General features: G+C 39.1%; 2 protein-coding genes across 8 annotated transcripts in view; one reads left to right on the top strand and one right to left on the bottom strand.

The window, feature by feature from the left end:
• Positions 1-1,174: 1,174 nt before the first annotated feature.
• Positions 1,175-15,675, top strand: HELB (DNA helicase B). Of its 2 annotated transcripts, none has more exons than XM_063396521.1 (13): positions 1,175-1,831; positions 2,945-3,319; positions 4,323-4,531; positions 5,855-6,733; positions 7,770-7,941; positions 8,709-8,850; positions 9,806-9,936; positions 10,949-11,033; positions 11,839-11,898; positions 12,447-12,651; positions 13,274-13,408; positions 13,631-14,050; positions 14,539-15,675. In XM_063396521.1, exons 1-13 carry the CDS (start codon positions 1,489-1,491, stop codon positions 14,626-14,628), a joined length of 3,246 nt encoding a protein of 1,081 aa, XP_063252591.1. In that variant the 5' UTR covers positions 1,175-1,488; the 3' UTR covers positions 14,629-15,675. The 2 variants fall into 2 exon arrangements, with proteins under 2 accessions (XP_063252591.1, XP_063252592.1); XM_063396522.1 differs by having other exon boundaries at positions 1,177-1,831; positions 5,855-6,718.
• GRIP1 (glutamate receptor interacting protein 1) overlaps positions 15,486-17,612 on the bottom strand; it is a 317,097-nt gene continuing 314,970 nt past the window's right edge. For all 6 annotated transcript variants that reach the window (XM_063396516.1, XM_063396518.1, XM_063396520.1 and 3 more), the window contains one exon: positions 15,486-17,292. In XM_063396516.1, coding sequence (XP_063252586.1) covers positions 17,056-17,292 — 237 coding nt within the window. In that variant the 3' untranslated portion in view covers positions 15,486-17,055. The remainder of the gene's footprint in view (positions 17,293-17,612) is intronic.

Genomic DNA, 17,612 nt, shown 5'->3' with positions numbered 1-17,612 from the left:
CTGCCTAACACCATTGAACACTTCAGTAAGCTAATGTTTTAAATTTTTAAAATTAACATCAATATTTCCATCCCTCTCATGTCTCCCTGTTATAGGCCATGTGTTTTCAACCTGCCATGTAAAGCAGTTACTTCATCATCTGTGAATTAAGCTGGAGAAAGAATCTCAATATTTATCACATAAGAACTGAAAACAACTATTTCAATATTCTTATGTGTGCATGAGACTTGCAGCTGGGTTTTAAAACAGTAACAGCAGTATTTACATGTCTCTGTCATAGTATAGGTATTCCTTTGCCACAGTAATGTAGGTATTCCCAGAAATGGAGAAATGGCAGAGAACTGTGCCAGGACAGAGGGAGAGTCCCATGCTTCTGTGGGAGAGAGCTGAAGGCCCTTCAGTTTTGTAAGGAAGAAGGTGGCAAAGAGGGGGACATTCTTTGTAAGGTCATCCTGCGGGTGGAAGGCCTCCTGGATCATGCATGGGATGGAGTCAAGGAACAATGTGGGAAAGAATTGTGTCTCTTTCAGCTTAGACCAAAAGGAATTGTTGTACGTTGATCTATTTTATTATATATCGCTTGCTCTAAACACCCATACTAACAATCTGTGCTACTGTTCTGAAGGGTATGTCTGTGCTGCTGGCAGTTTCTCAGAAGCTGGGCAAATTATTTACTGCATTCTATTTAGTGGAGCATTGGGGGCATTTCTGTGTTGCCCTTTGGTCTTTTGGGGTGCGAAACCACCCAGTTATTTAATCTCAATCAGAAGAATCCACCAGCCTTGCACCAGCACCGGCTGCTTTTGTATCTCCTCTAATCTTCTTCCTAGTACTCTGAAGCAGCAGCAGAACATCCACAGTGGCCTCTAGTGAACTGTGTGACAGTATAAACCAAAACAAAGAAGAATTTGGAAGAAAATAGTTAAAAAAATAAAGACAGGGCAAATTAAAACACAAGAGTGAGCAAAATTATTTTTTAAAAAAATAGATCTTACAAAACTTAATTCATTGATGAAAACATGCTTGGTAGTGGCGTGAGCATGCAAAAATACTACTGTGAAATTTTGTTGAGAAAACAGAGCTACATAATAACACAGCAAAGATTAACCTGCTAGCAACTAACCAGTGAAAATCAGTTCAAAACAGGTTGTAGAAATACTTGCTTTCACGACTGGATAGCAGGATTTCTGGGGGACTTCAATGAGATCGATACTGAGTGTGAGAAGGCTTGGTGTTTCATCAATGAACTGCTGTAAAGTTGCAGGAAAGGCAAGGACCTGGTATTGAGCAAAAGTGAAGACTAAGCAGCAACTGCCAGGGTTAAGGTGTGGGGAAGGAAAGGTGATTTTCAAGGAGGGCCTTCCGGAGAAGTTTGCTAGTCCTACACAACACTAAACTACTCTGGGGGCAGCTGGGTGGAACACAATCGGAAGTGTGATGTTATGATCTGATGGGTTTGTGATAGGGGCCGTGTAAAGACAGAGAATTATGTCCCGAAGTATTAAAACAAAGAAACAAACAAAACCGCCCAAACAAAACCAAAAAGACTCGTCGCTCCTGACTATCCCGACCCTCCGGTGCCGCTCCCGGCCGCCGTCCCGCCTCTCCGCGGGGCGGGGAGCTTGCGGCGGGGGCGGCATGGCGGAGGGCGGCGGGCAGCGGGGCGCGCCGCTGGAGCTCTGGGGGCACCTGCGGCCGCTGCGCCGGGAGGCGGCGGGCGACGAGGAGGAGAGCGACGAGGACTTCGAGGAGGAGCCGCTCTCGGTGGAGGACGCGGTGCTGGAGGCCGGCGGGCGGGAGCTGTCGGCCGCGCTGCCGCCGCGCCGCTGCGGTGAGGGCCGGGCCGGGCCGGGCCGGGCCGGGCGGGCTGCGGGCCCTCCCTGCGCGGGGCCCGGGCTCCGCGGGCGCTGCGGGAATGGCGGCGGCGGAGGCGGCGCTCTCCGTGTGGGAACGGCCCCAGCTCGGCCCTTCCCCGCTGCTGAATTGATCGCGAGTGAAGGGACAGGGAACCGCCTTGGGTGGTGAACAGGTAGTGGAAGGGAAGCGTGATCTGTGCTCTTCTACGGGCACAGGATTGCAACTGTAAGAAAACATAAGGTTTTCCCATTCAAGTTAGCTTGACAAGAAAAAGCGCTTTTTTTTTTTTCTTTTATGCCATATGAGAGTGTTGCTACTTGATGTTAATGGTTCCGAGCTTTCTGCTTAGACTTAGAAAACTAGGTGAAGTTGGAGCAACCTCTGCCTAAAAAGTATGTTACCTGCAAGTTGTTTTTAAAATGGCTAAACCGGGCTAAATAACCAGGGAGAAATAAATAAGTTATTACAGACCTAAGAGCTGTCCTGGTAAGGAAAACACCCTGCTAAACAAGAGTCCCTGCTTTGTTCTGGTCATAGCAATTGGTCCCCAGTTGTCAATCAGGGAATGGTGTATTATTTCTTTGAAGGTGAAGAGGAGGCAAACCTGGTCACACAAAATGTTAAGAGTTTAGTATATTAATTCCTTATAATTCTGGTGGTTTCAGTCACGGGAAATAATTGGTATGCAAATGTATCTGAAGATTATGCAGACATTGTGATAAAATATTTTGTGATAAAACTGTTCAAGATTCAGTTGTAAACATGAATTGGAATAAATAGTAAACCATAATATTAAACCATATGTATTTAATAAGCTTAATAAATTCATAGGCAAGATTTATTCCTCACGCTTAGAGAAGGAGTTTTAGTGCTTGTTTCTGAGTCTGGTTTCACTTTTGTTTTTAAATACTAGTGGAGAGACTGGCATTAGGAGTTTGTGAAAACCCCTGCTTTACTTTTACTACTGCAACTTACAGAAAAGACAAAAAAAGGCATTGAACCAACAAAGCTTTTTTAATCAACACAAACTTTTAATTTTTATGACTGTCAGTTAACACTGGATTTGTTTTTCTTTTTAATGATTCAGTTATTATACAGGAATACGGCACCAAAAAGGAGTATGAAGTAGTTGGACGTTTTCCCTTAGTTGACCCTTGGTGGAAAGTTAATGTAAAAGCTAAAAAAATGGGGTCGAAATACTTCATGCAAGGATATCCGTCGTATTTTCTGCAGACTGATGTAGAAGAAAACAATCGACAAGTATTTTCACTCTTTCTTAAGGAATGTGGTGTTCCTGAGGGTTGGAAAGAACAATTTTTTGCTTGGCTTCCTATGGAGTCTGTGCTGAGTTTTAGCAATCTTGAAGAAAAACTAAAACAGTTCCAAGTTTCTCAGCTACAGCCAAGGAAGATCCAAAACGATACCAAGAATTATGACATCTTCTATTATGTTTCAAAATCATGTAGGTATATCCTGTGCTGTTTTAATTGTTTTTAAGCTAAGGAGTTCCACCTCATATACTACATTCAAACTAACATGTATTCATTTGAAATGTATATTCAAATGATTCATTTATTTTAAAATATTTCAGGACAGTAGGACAACTGATCAGTTAAAGAAGGGCATACAGAACTTTGCTGAATTCTGTAGGCTAAGCAGAATTGTCTGTGCTGGGGATACTCCATCCCTGGAAGTGCTTAAGGCCAGGTTGGATGGGGCTTTGAGCAGCTTGGTCTGGTGGAACGGGTGGGGGGTTAGGAACTAGTTGATCTTTAAGGTCACTTCCAACTCAAATCATTTTATGCTTCTGAGATTCCACAATGCAGAGACACTGGTGCTTCCTGCAGTTTATTCACCTGTACCAAGACTTATTGAAAAATGGGTTCAGCACTACTTAAGCAAGGTGGCGATGGCTTTTTGGGGCTGGCACATGTTCAAAAGTAGTGTAGGTGCTTCTCTGTAGTACAGGGATCAGTGAAGGAGTTCAGCATAGTCCTGATCAGCTGCACTAAACAGACTAGGTGTGTGTGAGTCCCGCCTGCCAGCAGGTTGGTACACCTGGGAGCAGCCTGTGGAAGCACTGGAGTGTCCACATGGAGATAGTTCAGACTTCTGAGGATGCTGTTGTGGGCAGTGTTGGTGTGATTGGTGTGATTACATGGGTGTGACTACCTGAGTGTCAGAGATTGGATCAGGCATGTGCATTTGAAGCAGATATCCCCCTTGTCCCCAGTCTCTGAGAGTACTGACTGTATCCCTGCAGGATGAAACCCAAACAATTTTTTCCTGAGGCAGCTCAGGGAAAACAGAGTTTAAAAATTTTGAAGAGGACTACAAAAGTAAGAAAATGAGAGAAATTTGCGATGTTTTGGATATAGGGGAGGTAGAAGCCAGAGTCAGTATAAATTACTTTGCAACAATCTTTGTATATCACATAAAACTTGCTGTGTTTGTGGCGCGTGCAGTTGCAGGGAAGGCGGTACTGGCAGCTCTGGCTTTTCCAAGGATACTGGAGTTCCTGCCGATTCTTCTGCCGCGCCACTTCTGCTGTCTGTTAGATAAGATGTGCTGGCAAAGAAAGGCTGATACGGATGGTGAGGAGGGAGCTGACGAGATAACAACAAAATTGGATGAGATGTTAAAGGATGAGCCATGGAAGCTTGGATTCAGCAGGGTAAGTAATGTTATGTACGGTAAAAATACCATGTTTACTGCATTTGAGGTGCATTAGACTGCTGTTTCAGTTGGGTTCACTTGATTAAATGGGCATTTGTAGGGGCTAAGCATAACTCATTTGGAAATGGATGGTGTACTGGACTCAGTATGAGCAAAGGTTTTGTTTTTCCAGTTGGTGTAGAATAAATTAATGTCAGAAGATTTTTGAAAGTGGTTTTGTTACAACCATTTGTTCAGCATTTTCTACAAGGGAAACAAAATTAAATGCTTGAGGTAATTTGGCCAAAAGTTAGACTGCTGATTTAAAAATCCTCAACTGTTCTTTTCAATTTTATACCAGTAAATGAGACTTTCTAATATGTAGAACAATATCCATGCTTCCATAGTAAGGTTGGAAAGTTTCTCTGTAAGAGCTCATCTGGTCGAGAAGTTTGTTTTTTGGAGTGGAATTTGCAGTGGTTGCTTACCCTCCTGTTTCCCTTTGCTGCGCTTGCCGTGAGCTTTGCTGCTGCACCTTACCTTAGCATTCCCATACCTGACATGAGAGCTGCAGCTTTAGTTGTTCACAAATATGGTTGGTTTTCCCTCTGCTTTAGGCCCCCAGTGCTTTACTGGTGGATGTTCTGACTTGTCTTTAAGAGCTCTGGCTTCAGAGATTCAGCAGAGTAGCCAATATATTCCAGTGTTCCACATAATTTCCTTTAGAAAGATTTTCCTCCTGTCCGATTTGACTATTCCTTGATGTAATATGGACTTGTTGCTCTCTTGCTTCAAGGACCTGGATTCTCACTGCAGTTTTTTGTTCCTTGAACACTCTCTTTAGCCTTTTCTCTTAAGACTGAGCAAATGCAATTTTTTTTCTTGCTCTCAACAGTTTATCTGTTTGCATATCTCAATTTTTCACTGTTTTGTGGTAGTGTCTGTACAGGTGGTGTATTGAAGTAACATGTTCAGAATTGGGTACAGTACTCTGGCTGATGGCTTTCCTGTGCTTTGTTTCTACAGTTTGTGTACCTTTACCTGAAAATGTATTATGTGGTGTGCACAAGTTCTCCCTAACACCCAATTTCTGTGTAAGGTTTTTTTTATTTTTAAAGTTTCTGTTTCATACAGAAGGGTGACTAAGAGGAATTACCATTCCAGCTTACTTTTCATGTAGCTTGAAATGCATAACTTCATACATTATGAAAAATACGTATATTTTTGCTAACTTCCACCCTCTGAATTGCAGTTTGTATTTATTAGGAGGAATGTTATTCAGCTAGAGGCTAACGTCTTCTGAAATAAATCTGTGTTTGCTTTTACTCTTTTTGGGGAGAAGATTATGTACAAGGAGTTGAACCTTCCTTACTGTGAGGCAACGTGGGCCGCCTTCTGTCAGTGTGAACACCTCCTCTGGAAGATGCCTGATTTGCAGAAGAACGCGTTAATTTTGTATGATCAGCTCAAGACACGCTGTAGACAAATGGGACACACATATGAAGATCAAGATGAATTAGCTCGTTTTGTATCCAAACACATGTCCATTGAGCATGTTTGGCAATCCCTTGAATTTTTGAAAGATCAGAATGTAGTGATTAGGGAGAAAAAGCTGGTGTTTCTGCCTCATCTTTACAAATCTGAAAAAGATATTGCAATGTATGTAGGTGACCTTCTGTCAAACCACACATGGAAACTGGATGTGGATGTGAAAAAGATACTTAGGGTTTCTGAGGCACCAAGAGAAACAGTAGATAACAAAATGAATATTACCCAGGCACATGGAATGGAGGAAAATAATCCAGACAGTCATACTGGTGAAAATCACTTTCCTGGAAAGGAGGTGGGCTCTGTGTCTGATACCCAAAGTAATGCAGAGGTAGATGAAGATCAGGTGATTGCTGTGAAAAAAATTTGTTCTAATCCTGTCACAATCATAAGTGGAAAAGGAGGCTGTGGGAAGAGTACCATAGTTAGCTGCCTTTTTCGTCATTTGAAGCAGATGGAAAAAGAAGTGGAAGCTGCTTCTAAGGATTTTGAACAAGACTTGGATGCATCTGAGGAATGGAATACATTTGATCACCACTTGGAATCAGAGAATATGTATGCAAAAAAATATTTGAATGTACTATTCACTGCACCTACAGGGAGGGCAACAAGTCTTTTGAGAGAAAAAACGCAGCTTCCTGCATATACACTGCATCAGGTAAAGTTTGTTATGGTGAGTTTGTTTTATTTTGTTTTGTTTAGTTAGGTTCTGAAACACCTTTTGATACTGTCCATTCTTGTTATGGAAAAAGAACTGCTTTTTATTGACCTTTGAAGAAATGTGTAGTCTATTATTGTTAATGGTTTGGTACAGCTTATCAGCATCTGAAAGTCAGCATTATGTTTGGGAAACCATAAATCAGTCATTTGAAATACATTATTTGCTAACTTTGGTTTCTTTACTATTTGCATACTTGTGCTTCTCTAGGGCATCTGTTTTTTTCATCTTCTCAGTTTTGCATTTTATTTTAATGAAGACAAAAATAATTTCTAGGTGGTAGAGTTGTTTTCTAGGATCCTGTTGCCTAGCAATCATAGCAGCACATACATGAAAAGATCAATAGCCTGGGTTTCAATAATGAGAGAAATTTCATTTGCACTGTGTTTTCTTAATTAACATGAGGTATTGTGGAATTTTTTTTAGAAAAAAGTAGAAAACAAACTCCTTGTTAATAAACTTAGTTTATTAACTATTATTTATCCTTGTTAATAAACAAGTCTCATTTGGCCTTGGTCTCTCAAGTTCTAGGTAGCAAAATGTACCAAGAAGATATTGGAGTTGTGGAATAACCCATATAAATAGGAATTATAATAACCTAAAAAATACTGTTGGCTTTTTTTATCTTTGGGGACTGCATAGGTATTGCAGTTGCATACAATTTTGGGTAATATTAAATGACAGCAAGTTGTAGTAGGAGGTGTTCTGTTACTGAGCAACCTAATGGCCAACCTTGTGTCTTTAACAGTTCCTGCAGGAAAAAAAAATACTGTGCTTTTGTGTAAGTCAGTGTTGCTAATCTCAGCTAGAAGTGTATTCACTGAGGAGGAAAATAAGACTGAATGGTTGAGTCTTCTGAGTCGTTACAGGTATAAGTTCAGCATTTCAGATAATAGCTCTACCTACATTAGATGATACCTCACTATCTACTTTGTAACACAGTTTACAGCTGATTAGTGTCAGAGCTTGCTTTATTTTTATTTGCTTCTAGATTATCTACAGTTTTAAATCATGGAGGCGGAGTGACACAGCCCAGCCATGGAAGTTTTCTGCAGTTACGGTTCTCATTGTGGATGAAGGAAGTTTGGTGTCCGTACACATTCTTAGTTTAGTTTTAAAACTCTTGTGTGAGCATGCTCAGCTTGCTAAACTTATTATTCTAGGTAAGTGAAACAGCAAATTTAGCATTATACAGTGTTTAATAATGCACAACATACAGTGTAAGTATCAGAGCTCCTACCGAGTCTTTTAAAAACCCCAGAATGTTGCACTGTTCTGTACTTGGATACTTCTGCTATTTCTTAAGGTCAGATGAGATGGACAATTTTCCAAATGTCAGTATAAAAGTATCGGTATCTCCTTTATCTGTGTAGCAGTGTTTTGTCTTACTCTGGCTTCCATGTGGTAGGTTACTACATCTTGCAACTGGAAAACTCTTCCGGTTTCCCTAAATCCGAAGGAGTTATTGCTAGCATATGAATTGTATTTCAGAAGGGAGTTGTCATGCCATTCTTAATGCTAGGATCATTGTTTTAATTTAAAAAGTAAAGCAAACAAATATAAAGTCAAAATTTTCTGCATTTTTAGAGATTTCATTTTAGATATGCCATTTATGGCATTTGTTTTTAAATACGTAGCTTTCAAAGTGTGTTTGAATAAGATGTGATCACTGTCAGTGCTCATCAAGCAGAGGGATTTGCATTTGCTAGTAAAGCATTTCTGAGTGAGGAGTAAAAATAAACTACACTACAACCTTATTCCCAAAGTTTCTGAGATTCTTGAAAGTTTTATTTCATATGGATTGTATCAAGGATGGATGTTACTACGTAGAGGCTTGAGTATTTATTCATTCCAGTGTTCATATTTTTTAAGACAATTTTCAACAGATATGCTATTCCTTCTCACAAAAACTAACATGCATTCTGTTTAGGTGATACTAGACAGCTGCCAAGCATAGACCCAGGGAACATGTTGGCTGATATCTTTGAGGGTCTCAAATCAAGAGGCTTTTCTGTGGAGCTGCGAACTAACCACAGAGCTGAATCGCAACTAATTGTGGATAACGCGTCAAGGTAGGATATCCTGATGGGTGTGTGGAGAATTCTTGTAATTCTTGCCTGGCCTTTTACCTGCAAATAGCAGTGCATCCAGATTTAACTCCATAGTATTGCTTCTGTTAGTTTTTTTAGTCCAAATCCATAACATCGGTTTTGAAAACAGACAACCCCCAAAACAACAGCAACAAAACACTGCAGACTTTTTCAGAAATATATATTGGACAAAAAACGTGTGTGCTGGAATGCTCTTGAATTTTATGGGGTGTATTTCACTATTATGCTATCAGATACTCTCTGTTACAGTTTCCAAATGAGTTGTAAATGCACAACTGACTTTATGCCTTCTAAAATGGCTTACAAGTTCCTCTAAAAAGGAAATTTTAAAGACATTGCTGATAAGTGTGACAACAACTACAACAAACTGAATTGGTTGGAGAGTTTAGATGTCAAGGGCCATTACATCACAGTTTATTTCCATTTCTTTTCTGTATCAATACCTAAAGAGTCTAAATGTTTCCAGCATTTGTGTTACTTTTGTTTTGGAAATAATACTGTTTCCTATCAGTGCTTGATTTCTTTTTTAAACCTCTAAAAACAAAATCTAAGTTTTGATGTTAATTGAATTTTAAAATATTCTGAACATTTGCAAGATGTCCAGAACTACTAAGTGTTTTGCAAACATTCTAACTTATTTTTTGGTAACGCTTCTGTTTTACTCCATTTTGCTCCCATGGGAGGAACTGTGTGGGTAATACGAGGTATCTGCTGTAGTGATGGAGGGTTTAGAGAGTAAACTACCAATTTTTTCAATGTGAAATTAAGTTTTGCTCTGAGGAAAGAGTTTTCAGGGCATGTAGTGTAGATGACAAAAAAATTCTAATTGGTGAACTTCAGGCTGATGCAGATGATGATATGCTGGAATTCTTTAACTGAAAATTAACTTCGGTTTCCCTCCAATGCTCTGGTCCAGAATCTCTCACCGGCAGCTTCCTGAATTTGATGAGGTGCTGAACGTTTCTGCTTGGAACGAGGAAATGACAATGCCCATCCCAGAGAAGAAATTTATTTTTATTGCTTTGCCTGCTGGTGGTAATTATGAGAGTATGTGTGTATAGTCACTTTGTGATCTTGATTTTCCCTTTGGTAAAGCATAGACTATTGTCTGGAACAAAAATTTGGGGAAGATTTTTGTCTGGCTTTGTTTGTGGTATAAATTTAAATGCTGCATTCAGTGTTTGTCTTTTGCCTTGTGTAAGTGCAAAGAATGGGCTGTAGAGCTCCAGCTCACCGGTTAGACTTGGAAATGGGGGACAGCTTCCACCACTGTAATTGAATGTGGTTGTCTTTTCATATTATAAAAGACAAACCTTAAGAGATTTTGAGAATTGATTAAGAGGTGAATCATTTGAGTAAAAAGCAACTGTAACAGTATGGTGTGCGGGACAGGAATGTGCTCCCAGCTGTAGAATTGAGTCAGGAAAATTCTAAGAAGGGATGTCCATACCTCTTTTAAAATGTTTTGGGGTCATTGTTTAGTGGAGTTTTTTGACATTTACTGGGTATAAGTGGATTGAGTGGCCTCTCTTTTATATGCATCAAAAAGCTTCAAGGGGAATGCAGGGGAAAAAAAAAAGCACTAACAAACGTTATCACCTTATCTTACTCTAGCAAAATACTCAGCAAACAGAATATTACAAGTAGTTTTCTTCTGTGAAATCCAAGTGTATAGGTCTGTGGCTTGAAAATATTTGATCTTTAGCTCTTCAAGGTGCTGTATCAAAACCCTATTTTGCATGAAATTGCTCCATGCAGCTGTTGTTTAACACAGAAATAAGAATTTGGTTTTTTCCATATCACTCTTGTTTCTCAGATTTTAATAGTGGATTAACTGCATGATGTTTTCTTGGGTATTTTGTGGTGTATTTCTGTTTCGTTGGGAGGTGTGTCATTTTGTGTGGGAGTTTTTTTGGGGGGTGGGTTTCTGTTTTGTTTTAAACAAGTTGAGATGTCATTAAAGCAAGAAATAAGCAAAGGCAATTTCATATTGAATTACATTTTTCTTTTTAAAACTCTGAATATTTTTATGTCTTTCCTTTTATGTCTTTTAAAACAGATTTACAAACTGCAATAAAGACTTTACTTAAAAAAGGGCCAGGATTGGAGGATGCCCAACAATCACAATTCATTGCTTTCAGAAGGTAACAGAGTGTGCAGGCAGGCATTGAAAAAATCCTTGCTAGCAGCCACAATCTAAAAATAGCTGAGAGTGTTCAGCTGGAGAGACCAGTGGCAGTAGCATAAAACTACTTGATACTGGGAATGCTCATCACTTAAGAGGGGTGGGATGTAGGGCTCTAACACACTTTGCAGAAAGACTGGAAGTTAGTAATCACAGGAGCATGAATAGTGTGCATGGCTTGGCAGAAACACTGAAAGGTAAAAGGGATAATGTGCACTAGTACCATAGTCCATAACCTTGAGTTCTGCAGAAAAGGGTATTTAAGAAAAAGCTCCTCCACCTTTAATTGTGAATAACCTTTTCTCAGTAAGTATAAAACACCCACTATTTACAGATTCCCAGTGAGCTAATAAGTGATTTGTGAATGCTGAGTAACTCGATATCAAATTTTTCTCCAGTCTGCATTCAGGTACAATACTGTTATTAGTAATTTTTATGTGTGATTCTTCTAGAATATATTTATAGATACCTAAGCTGCATTTTAAAAGTTAAAATTTCAGGTCTTTAGAAAGCAAATAAATCTTCTTGCTATTTTTAATATATCCACAGACAGAAAATAATCTGCCCAGGTTTTAATTTTTCTTTTGTTTTCTTCTTTATCTTAAAAACAAATCTAGCTAATCTAGGTGTACAGTGCAAAACCTTTCTGTGGTATTTAGACAAAATTTTCCTTTACAGCTTTGTCTTCTAAACTCTGACATTGCTTGCAATTGTATGTTTTGTATATCATGATTTTGTTCATGTTCTTGTTTTGTATGATTTAGGCAAGATTGTGAACTAATAAATGAACTTTGTTGCCAACACTATTCAAATCATTTAACCAGGTAAGCCAGTGTTCTGCATTTTTCCTGTGACCAATCTAATTTTGTTTTTGACAGTCTTATAGCCAAGCCAACACCATAAAACAAGATTGTAAGACTTACAATGTTTCATCAAGATCTGATTATGTTATAAATCATTCATATAATAATATTTATTTGGTGGGTTCTTTGATCTCATTTTGAACAGTGGTAAACTGCTTTTCATTTAAATTCACTACGGGAATGCTGAGATTTTAAGTTACTATTGAATATTCAAAATTCCTACAGGCGCAAATTTTAAAAAACCCTCAAGAGTAATTATTTTTTACTACTATATGATTTCTAAATAGATTCTGAAATACTTTTGTGCTGCTCTATATTACTGGTTTTTACCAAATGGTTTTACAATAGTTCAAGACATAAATGTGTTACCCTAACGATTTTGAATATTAATAAAGTTAATAAAATATTAATCTAGTTCAAGTATAGAGAGTGGAAAGAGAAAAAATACTGATAGATGGTAAGTGCACACTTTGTAAATACATTTTCCCCTTTTTCTTTCTCTGACCTAGAGACCACAAGAACAGACTTCTGTTTCAAACTGGGGACAAGATTGCCAGCACGCGGAACGTGTATCTCAAGGATCTCTTGGCAGCCTCCGGTGTCAGAAAGGGTCCTAACGGCCAGGAATGCAGCAAGGCAGAAATCACACTCCCTGCAGAGGCTGATGAGGAGGGCAAACGACTCTGCAATGGAGATATATTTTTCATAATAAGGGTAAGTCCTTGCTACAAGGATTTGCACAAAGAAAACCTGGTGGAAAATGATTCAGGGCGTGCTGAATCCTCAGCACAAACTAATTCACACATTTTAAGTTTAGCCCCTAATACACAGTTTTGCTAAAGAATTGTGTAAAAGACACGAAAGAGTCAAGGTACAATAGAAAATTCAAAAACCTCAATTTGGGGCTTTTTGATACAGTATGTTTCAGTCGGTGTGATTGTGATCAGTGTAAATGCATTCTGCAAATACTCAAATGTACTGTAAGTGAAATAGGTAATGTTTAACATAATCTGAAGTAAAGAGTAATGTTACAGCTTAAGTCTTCCCTGGCAGAAAACCAAGCTGGCCTAAAAGTAACAGCAACAAGAAACTGGGTTTTTTGCTGGGTGCAGTGAGTTGTGCAGTGCAAGAATCAGTAGTTAGGGTAGATCCGGAAGAATGAGAACTGTTTTGCTTGAAGGTGGTTGGTGAAAACAGGAATTTATTTGGTTTAGCATCTTTGAGTTGGTTGACATTGCAGCTGTTGTAATTTCAGAGAAAGCTAAAATAGGGAAGTGTGGGTGTTGCTCCAGCTGCTGATCCAGGCTCACTGCTGAGTGTTGTGCTGTTCCTTTAGGATGCAGAAATTGATAAGCAGCGCTTGCTGACCATCAGCAGCACGTACGGCTCCACATACACTGTGAACTACACGGCACTGAGGAAGCTGTGTCACATAAAGCATGCCTGGGCCAGAACTATTCACACATTCCAGGTAAAAACACAGCAGCTGTGAGCTGAGCTAATGCACTGTATTATAATTTCACTGTATTCTCTCATGAAAGAATCAGAAACTTTTCTTCAAACTAGAACTCCTTGAATGCAGGATAGAAAATATTCTCGAGTGTCCCCAGTAGCCTCCAGCTTCCTCATTCTCGTCTTTTTTGAACTGTTTCGTGGGGCTGAGCCTCTGAAGCAGCGTTGTCGCACGTTTCAGGGCTCCGAGGAAAGGACCGTGGTGTACGTGGTTGGCAATGCCGGCCGGCAGCACTGGCAGCACGTGTACACAGCTGTCACCAGGGGACGCTGCCGCGTCTACGTCGTGGCCGAGGAGCTGCACCTCAGGAAAGCCGTGAAGAACAAGGAGATCACCAGAAAAACACGCCTGCAGAGATTTTTGAGAGAGGCAATTGCAGAAACAAACACCTGTCCTCTGGTGAAGTGCGGGCAAAGTCAAGAGCTCGAGACTCAGCCTGTTCCTGTTACTCAAGGTGCTCCTGACCCACCTGAACTTCAAAGGGACCTCGTGATGCAGGAAGGGTCATCAGTTCTCAGTAAAGAGCAGATGGGCAGTTTGCAGCAAAGTCCATGTAAAAGACAAATTCCTGCATCTGAGGATGCTACAGAAATACCCCCTGTAAGTATCTCCTTACTGAAAACGTTTAAAACAAAATTTTGTACTCTCTTTCACCACTGCAGATCACCTGGGTACTGTTATGATGGTTTTATTTATTTAATAATTATCAAGTTGACCAGTAATTGGTGAAGCAGTCAAATTTTGCAGATGCCTTTGCAGAGTAATATGTGGCTAATACAGAAAAAGTTGAATGTCAACAGTAGTAAATGTACACGTGTTTTTACTCTCAGAGTGATCTGTTGGCCAGCTTAGCCTGTATCAGCTTAGTTTGTGCACAAATGTCAGATTTTAGGTGACGTGCTCTGAGAGATGTATATAAAATGTAATAATTGAAATTGATTTTTATAAAGTCAAACCTGCTAACAGATGCTTCTTTTTTTCATTACATCTAATTTCTGAGGTCATGGGAGAAGGTGCCTTTTTTGAAAAAGCTAATATATTTCAGGTCTGTTTCAAACTTGGGTAACATTTTTGTTTTGTTTTCACAGACAACAGTAGCAGAATCCCCACTTGGATCTTCCAGACTTAAGAATCTAACTTTGGGACAGCAAATTCCTAAGAAGCTTTTCAAAAGCTAACAGACAACTTAATTGGTCTTGGTATGAACCTTTACTGAACCTGTTCAAGGTTTTTGGGACAGAGATGCTGAACATGCAGGTGCCTTTCAAAGCCTTCCTTGGTTTTCCATGTTCTATGAAGAACAGCTTGTTTTACACTGAGCCTCTTACATTTTCAGTGATGCATTTGTAATAGATTCATTGGTGTACTGGTCATGAAAAATCATAATTCTCTGTTTTACTGAACAATGAACTTACAGGTCTTCGAGGATCCAGGTGTTTCCTTGAAAAATACACAAGGTGTATTTTGATTTAAAGACTCCTAGCTGTCCATAGCAAGATTTATCCATCGCCAAATGCTACAGTATTGATGAGATGCTCTTAGTGATGTGCCAAAACTGTAGTTTCCTTGAGTAAAAAAAAAGTTTACGAAGGGGTCTAGGTTTTTCTGATGTGGCAGGTTTGTGGCCATGAAGCTTTGATGGATTGTGGATTTTAATCTTGTTACAGACATAACAAGAAAGTTGCAATCAGTGACATAGAAATTTTTTTCTATGATGTAGAACTTGCCATTGCTGCTTTAGTTAATAGTTCTATGCTGATGATGATCTTGGTAAGAAAAGCAAAACTCCAAATCAGAGTTCAAATAACATTCCACTTTCAACTTGCTGCACTGCAGTTTTCAGATTATTAAATCAAATGTTAAATCAAACATCAGACACATTGCACTAAAATGTGGATAACCTGCTTAGCTATAACAATTTTTTCTTTTCACATAGGGTAGGAAGAAGTATACCACAAATATAAATATGATTTTTTTTTCTAAAACTGTGCAAAGAACTGTGGGAAAAATATAAATATAAAAAAACTCTACCTCATTTTTAATGTCTTTAAATCACTGTTTATTTTAATTTATACAGTTTTTCCATACAAATATTTGCAACAGTTTGAATTTCAAAAAACATAACATAGACGATAAATATCATGCTATTAAAGTATTAAATTTGTACAAAAATACTTTACAGTTTAATACTTATTTGTTACAAATAAAAATACATATTTAAGTGACTCATGAGCCTTGCAGTTTTCGTTTGTGTTTTTGTTTTTTACATGATTCAGCCTTGAATGTCATTCTAACCTTTTCTGGCAGTGCTGAAATAGAAATTGTGTGTGCAGGGCAGGTGAGTTTGTTTATGTATTGGGAACAGCAACAGGGATACATTAAACAGTTTAAATTGACCAGAAACAGTAACTCTGTAAGGTGATTGCTTAGGTATGGAGACTCTACAAATGTACAAATCCAGTATCTTTATATTCACCAATAACAATAATTACCAATAACAACTTGAATACCAGAATAAACCAATGCAGCTGCTGGTGAGCATATAAAGCAACTGGCAGTATTTTATTGCTTGGGGGAAGAGGGGAAAGGAGACAATCTGTGTGATGTGTTTTTAAAATATATTTACAATTTTAAATTCTAAAAATGTGTTGCAGGGGGTAATGTTTATCATAAAGAAGGCTGAAAACAAAGCATAATAAAGAGGACCTTTCTTCCTTCAAGAAACTGATTGACTTAAAAAGCTCCCATGTGACAGTACAAGTTTACAGGTTTATGGATCATTGAAGAGCTTTTGTATCAATCTCTACTGACGTAATTTTAAAAAACCCATTTTCTTTTACAAAAACCTTTCTAATTTGTCTGAACTCATTTCAGTTTCACTCTTTTCAGTAATCCCCCGTCAGAGGTTTTATCCCACTAAAAAAGTCTCTGCTTAAAAATCCCCATGGGTTGCAAGACAGACCATTAAATATTTCATTGCATAGGGAATAACATATGTTCTAATAAAGTTTGCTGAAGGGGGGAGTGATGTTCAATGCAAACTGCAGCTTTCCTGCAAGCAGTTTGTTATAACATCTGAGCCCTGCTTTGTCTAATGAGTGCACCCTTCTCGCCAGCGAATAAAGGTTTCCAAAACCAGACGTGTAGCCACTCCCCAGGAAAACCCGGTGCAGTAAACCACTCTGCCTTGTCCATCAGACAGCAGCACCTTCCTGATAAAAGGATTTTTAAAAACTCTCTAACCTGGACACTACTGTTTGTTAGCAGAGTCTTCCCTCAAGCAGCTGCTGCTGCTGAAGGGAGAAGAGCATTTAGGTCATGTTTAAAACATCTCCCCAGTTTCTTATTTGGGGAAAATAAAGGCCCTTATGTATTTTTTTACTGTTACTAAGCCTAGATTGTTTAGAATGGAATGACTTGACTTAATGAAGGATGAAACTATTTCCAAAGTAACCGTAGATTAACAGAAGCCTTGAGACAGACCAACTGACCTCCTGTGCTTTTCAGTGCTGTACAGCATCTGAGCCTCAATCTCAGAGAAATCTTGAATGGATTTAGCACCATAATTGTCTTTTGTTATGAGTGTCCCGCTCCAGTGGTTTCTGCTATAAGGTGTTGGTAGGATCCCGTGTCTCCGCACTAACACCGGCGTGCCCGCTCTGCTGGAGGAAGGCAGCGTTCGCGTCGCTCCACTCCCCGCTCCCTGAAGTGTGTTGTTCTGAGCTTCCTTTCTGAGATGCCAGGGGGTTTCTGCTAATAACCAGTTCCAGCTTATTGCCAGACTCTGCGATGAGGGGCACAACCAAACAGCAGTCAAAGTCTCTGGTGCGGACGTGGTTCACCTGATTGATGAGAAGACTGAATTTTGTTACCGTTTTAGGAAAAAAAATGAGATCACAAGAGAAACAAATTTATCCTTGAGACTATGGAGCTTGATTTAACTATTCCAAGTAGAGAATCACCCAATATGAGACTATTTAACCATGATGTCTGGTCTGAAGACATCAGTTAAGTTTTCTACTCACTTCTAACAAAACGTAGCTGAAGTGGAGATATTTTTACTCTGTGCTGGCTGTTGCCAGCTATCAAAGTGCTCACTCCAGTAATGACATTTAACAGCACATAGTTTATCTGACTTTCATGGCGTTAGTCAATTTAAATG

Source organism: Prinia subflava, chromosome 4, assembly GCF_021018805.1.
Source record: "Prinia subflava isolate CZ2003 ecotype Zambia chromosome 4, Cam_Psub_1.2, whole genome shotgun sequence".
In the NCBI taxonomy this organism is placed as follows: Eukaryota; Metazoa; Chordata; class Aves; order Passeriformes; family Cisticolidae; genus Prinia; species Prinia subflava.
Note: the sequence above shows the minus strand (reverse complement) of the source record. Positions and strands in the feature narration are given on the sequence as shown.

What these genes read in the sequence shown, in the direction of transcription:
- HELB (XM_063396521.1), top strand. Translation starts at nt 1,489, where the DNA reads ATGTCCCGAAGTATTAAAACAAAGAAACAAACAAAACCGCCCAAACAA. An exon ending in GGAAGCTTGGATTCAGCAGG is followed by an intron (nt 4,532 to 5,854) that starts GTAAGTAATGTT and finishes TTTGGGGAGAAG; the next exon opens with ATTATGTACAAGGAGTTGAA. An exon ending in ATGCTACAGAAATACCCCCT is followed by an intron (nt 14,051 to 14,538) that starts GTAAGTATCTCC and finishes TTGTTTTCACAG; the next exon opens with ACAACAGTAGCAGAATCCCC.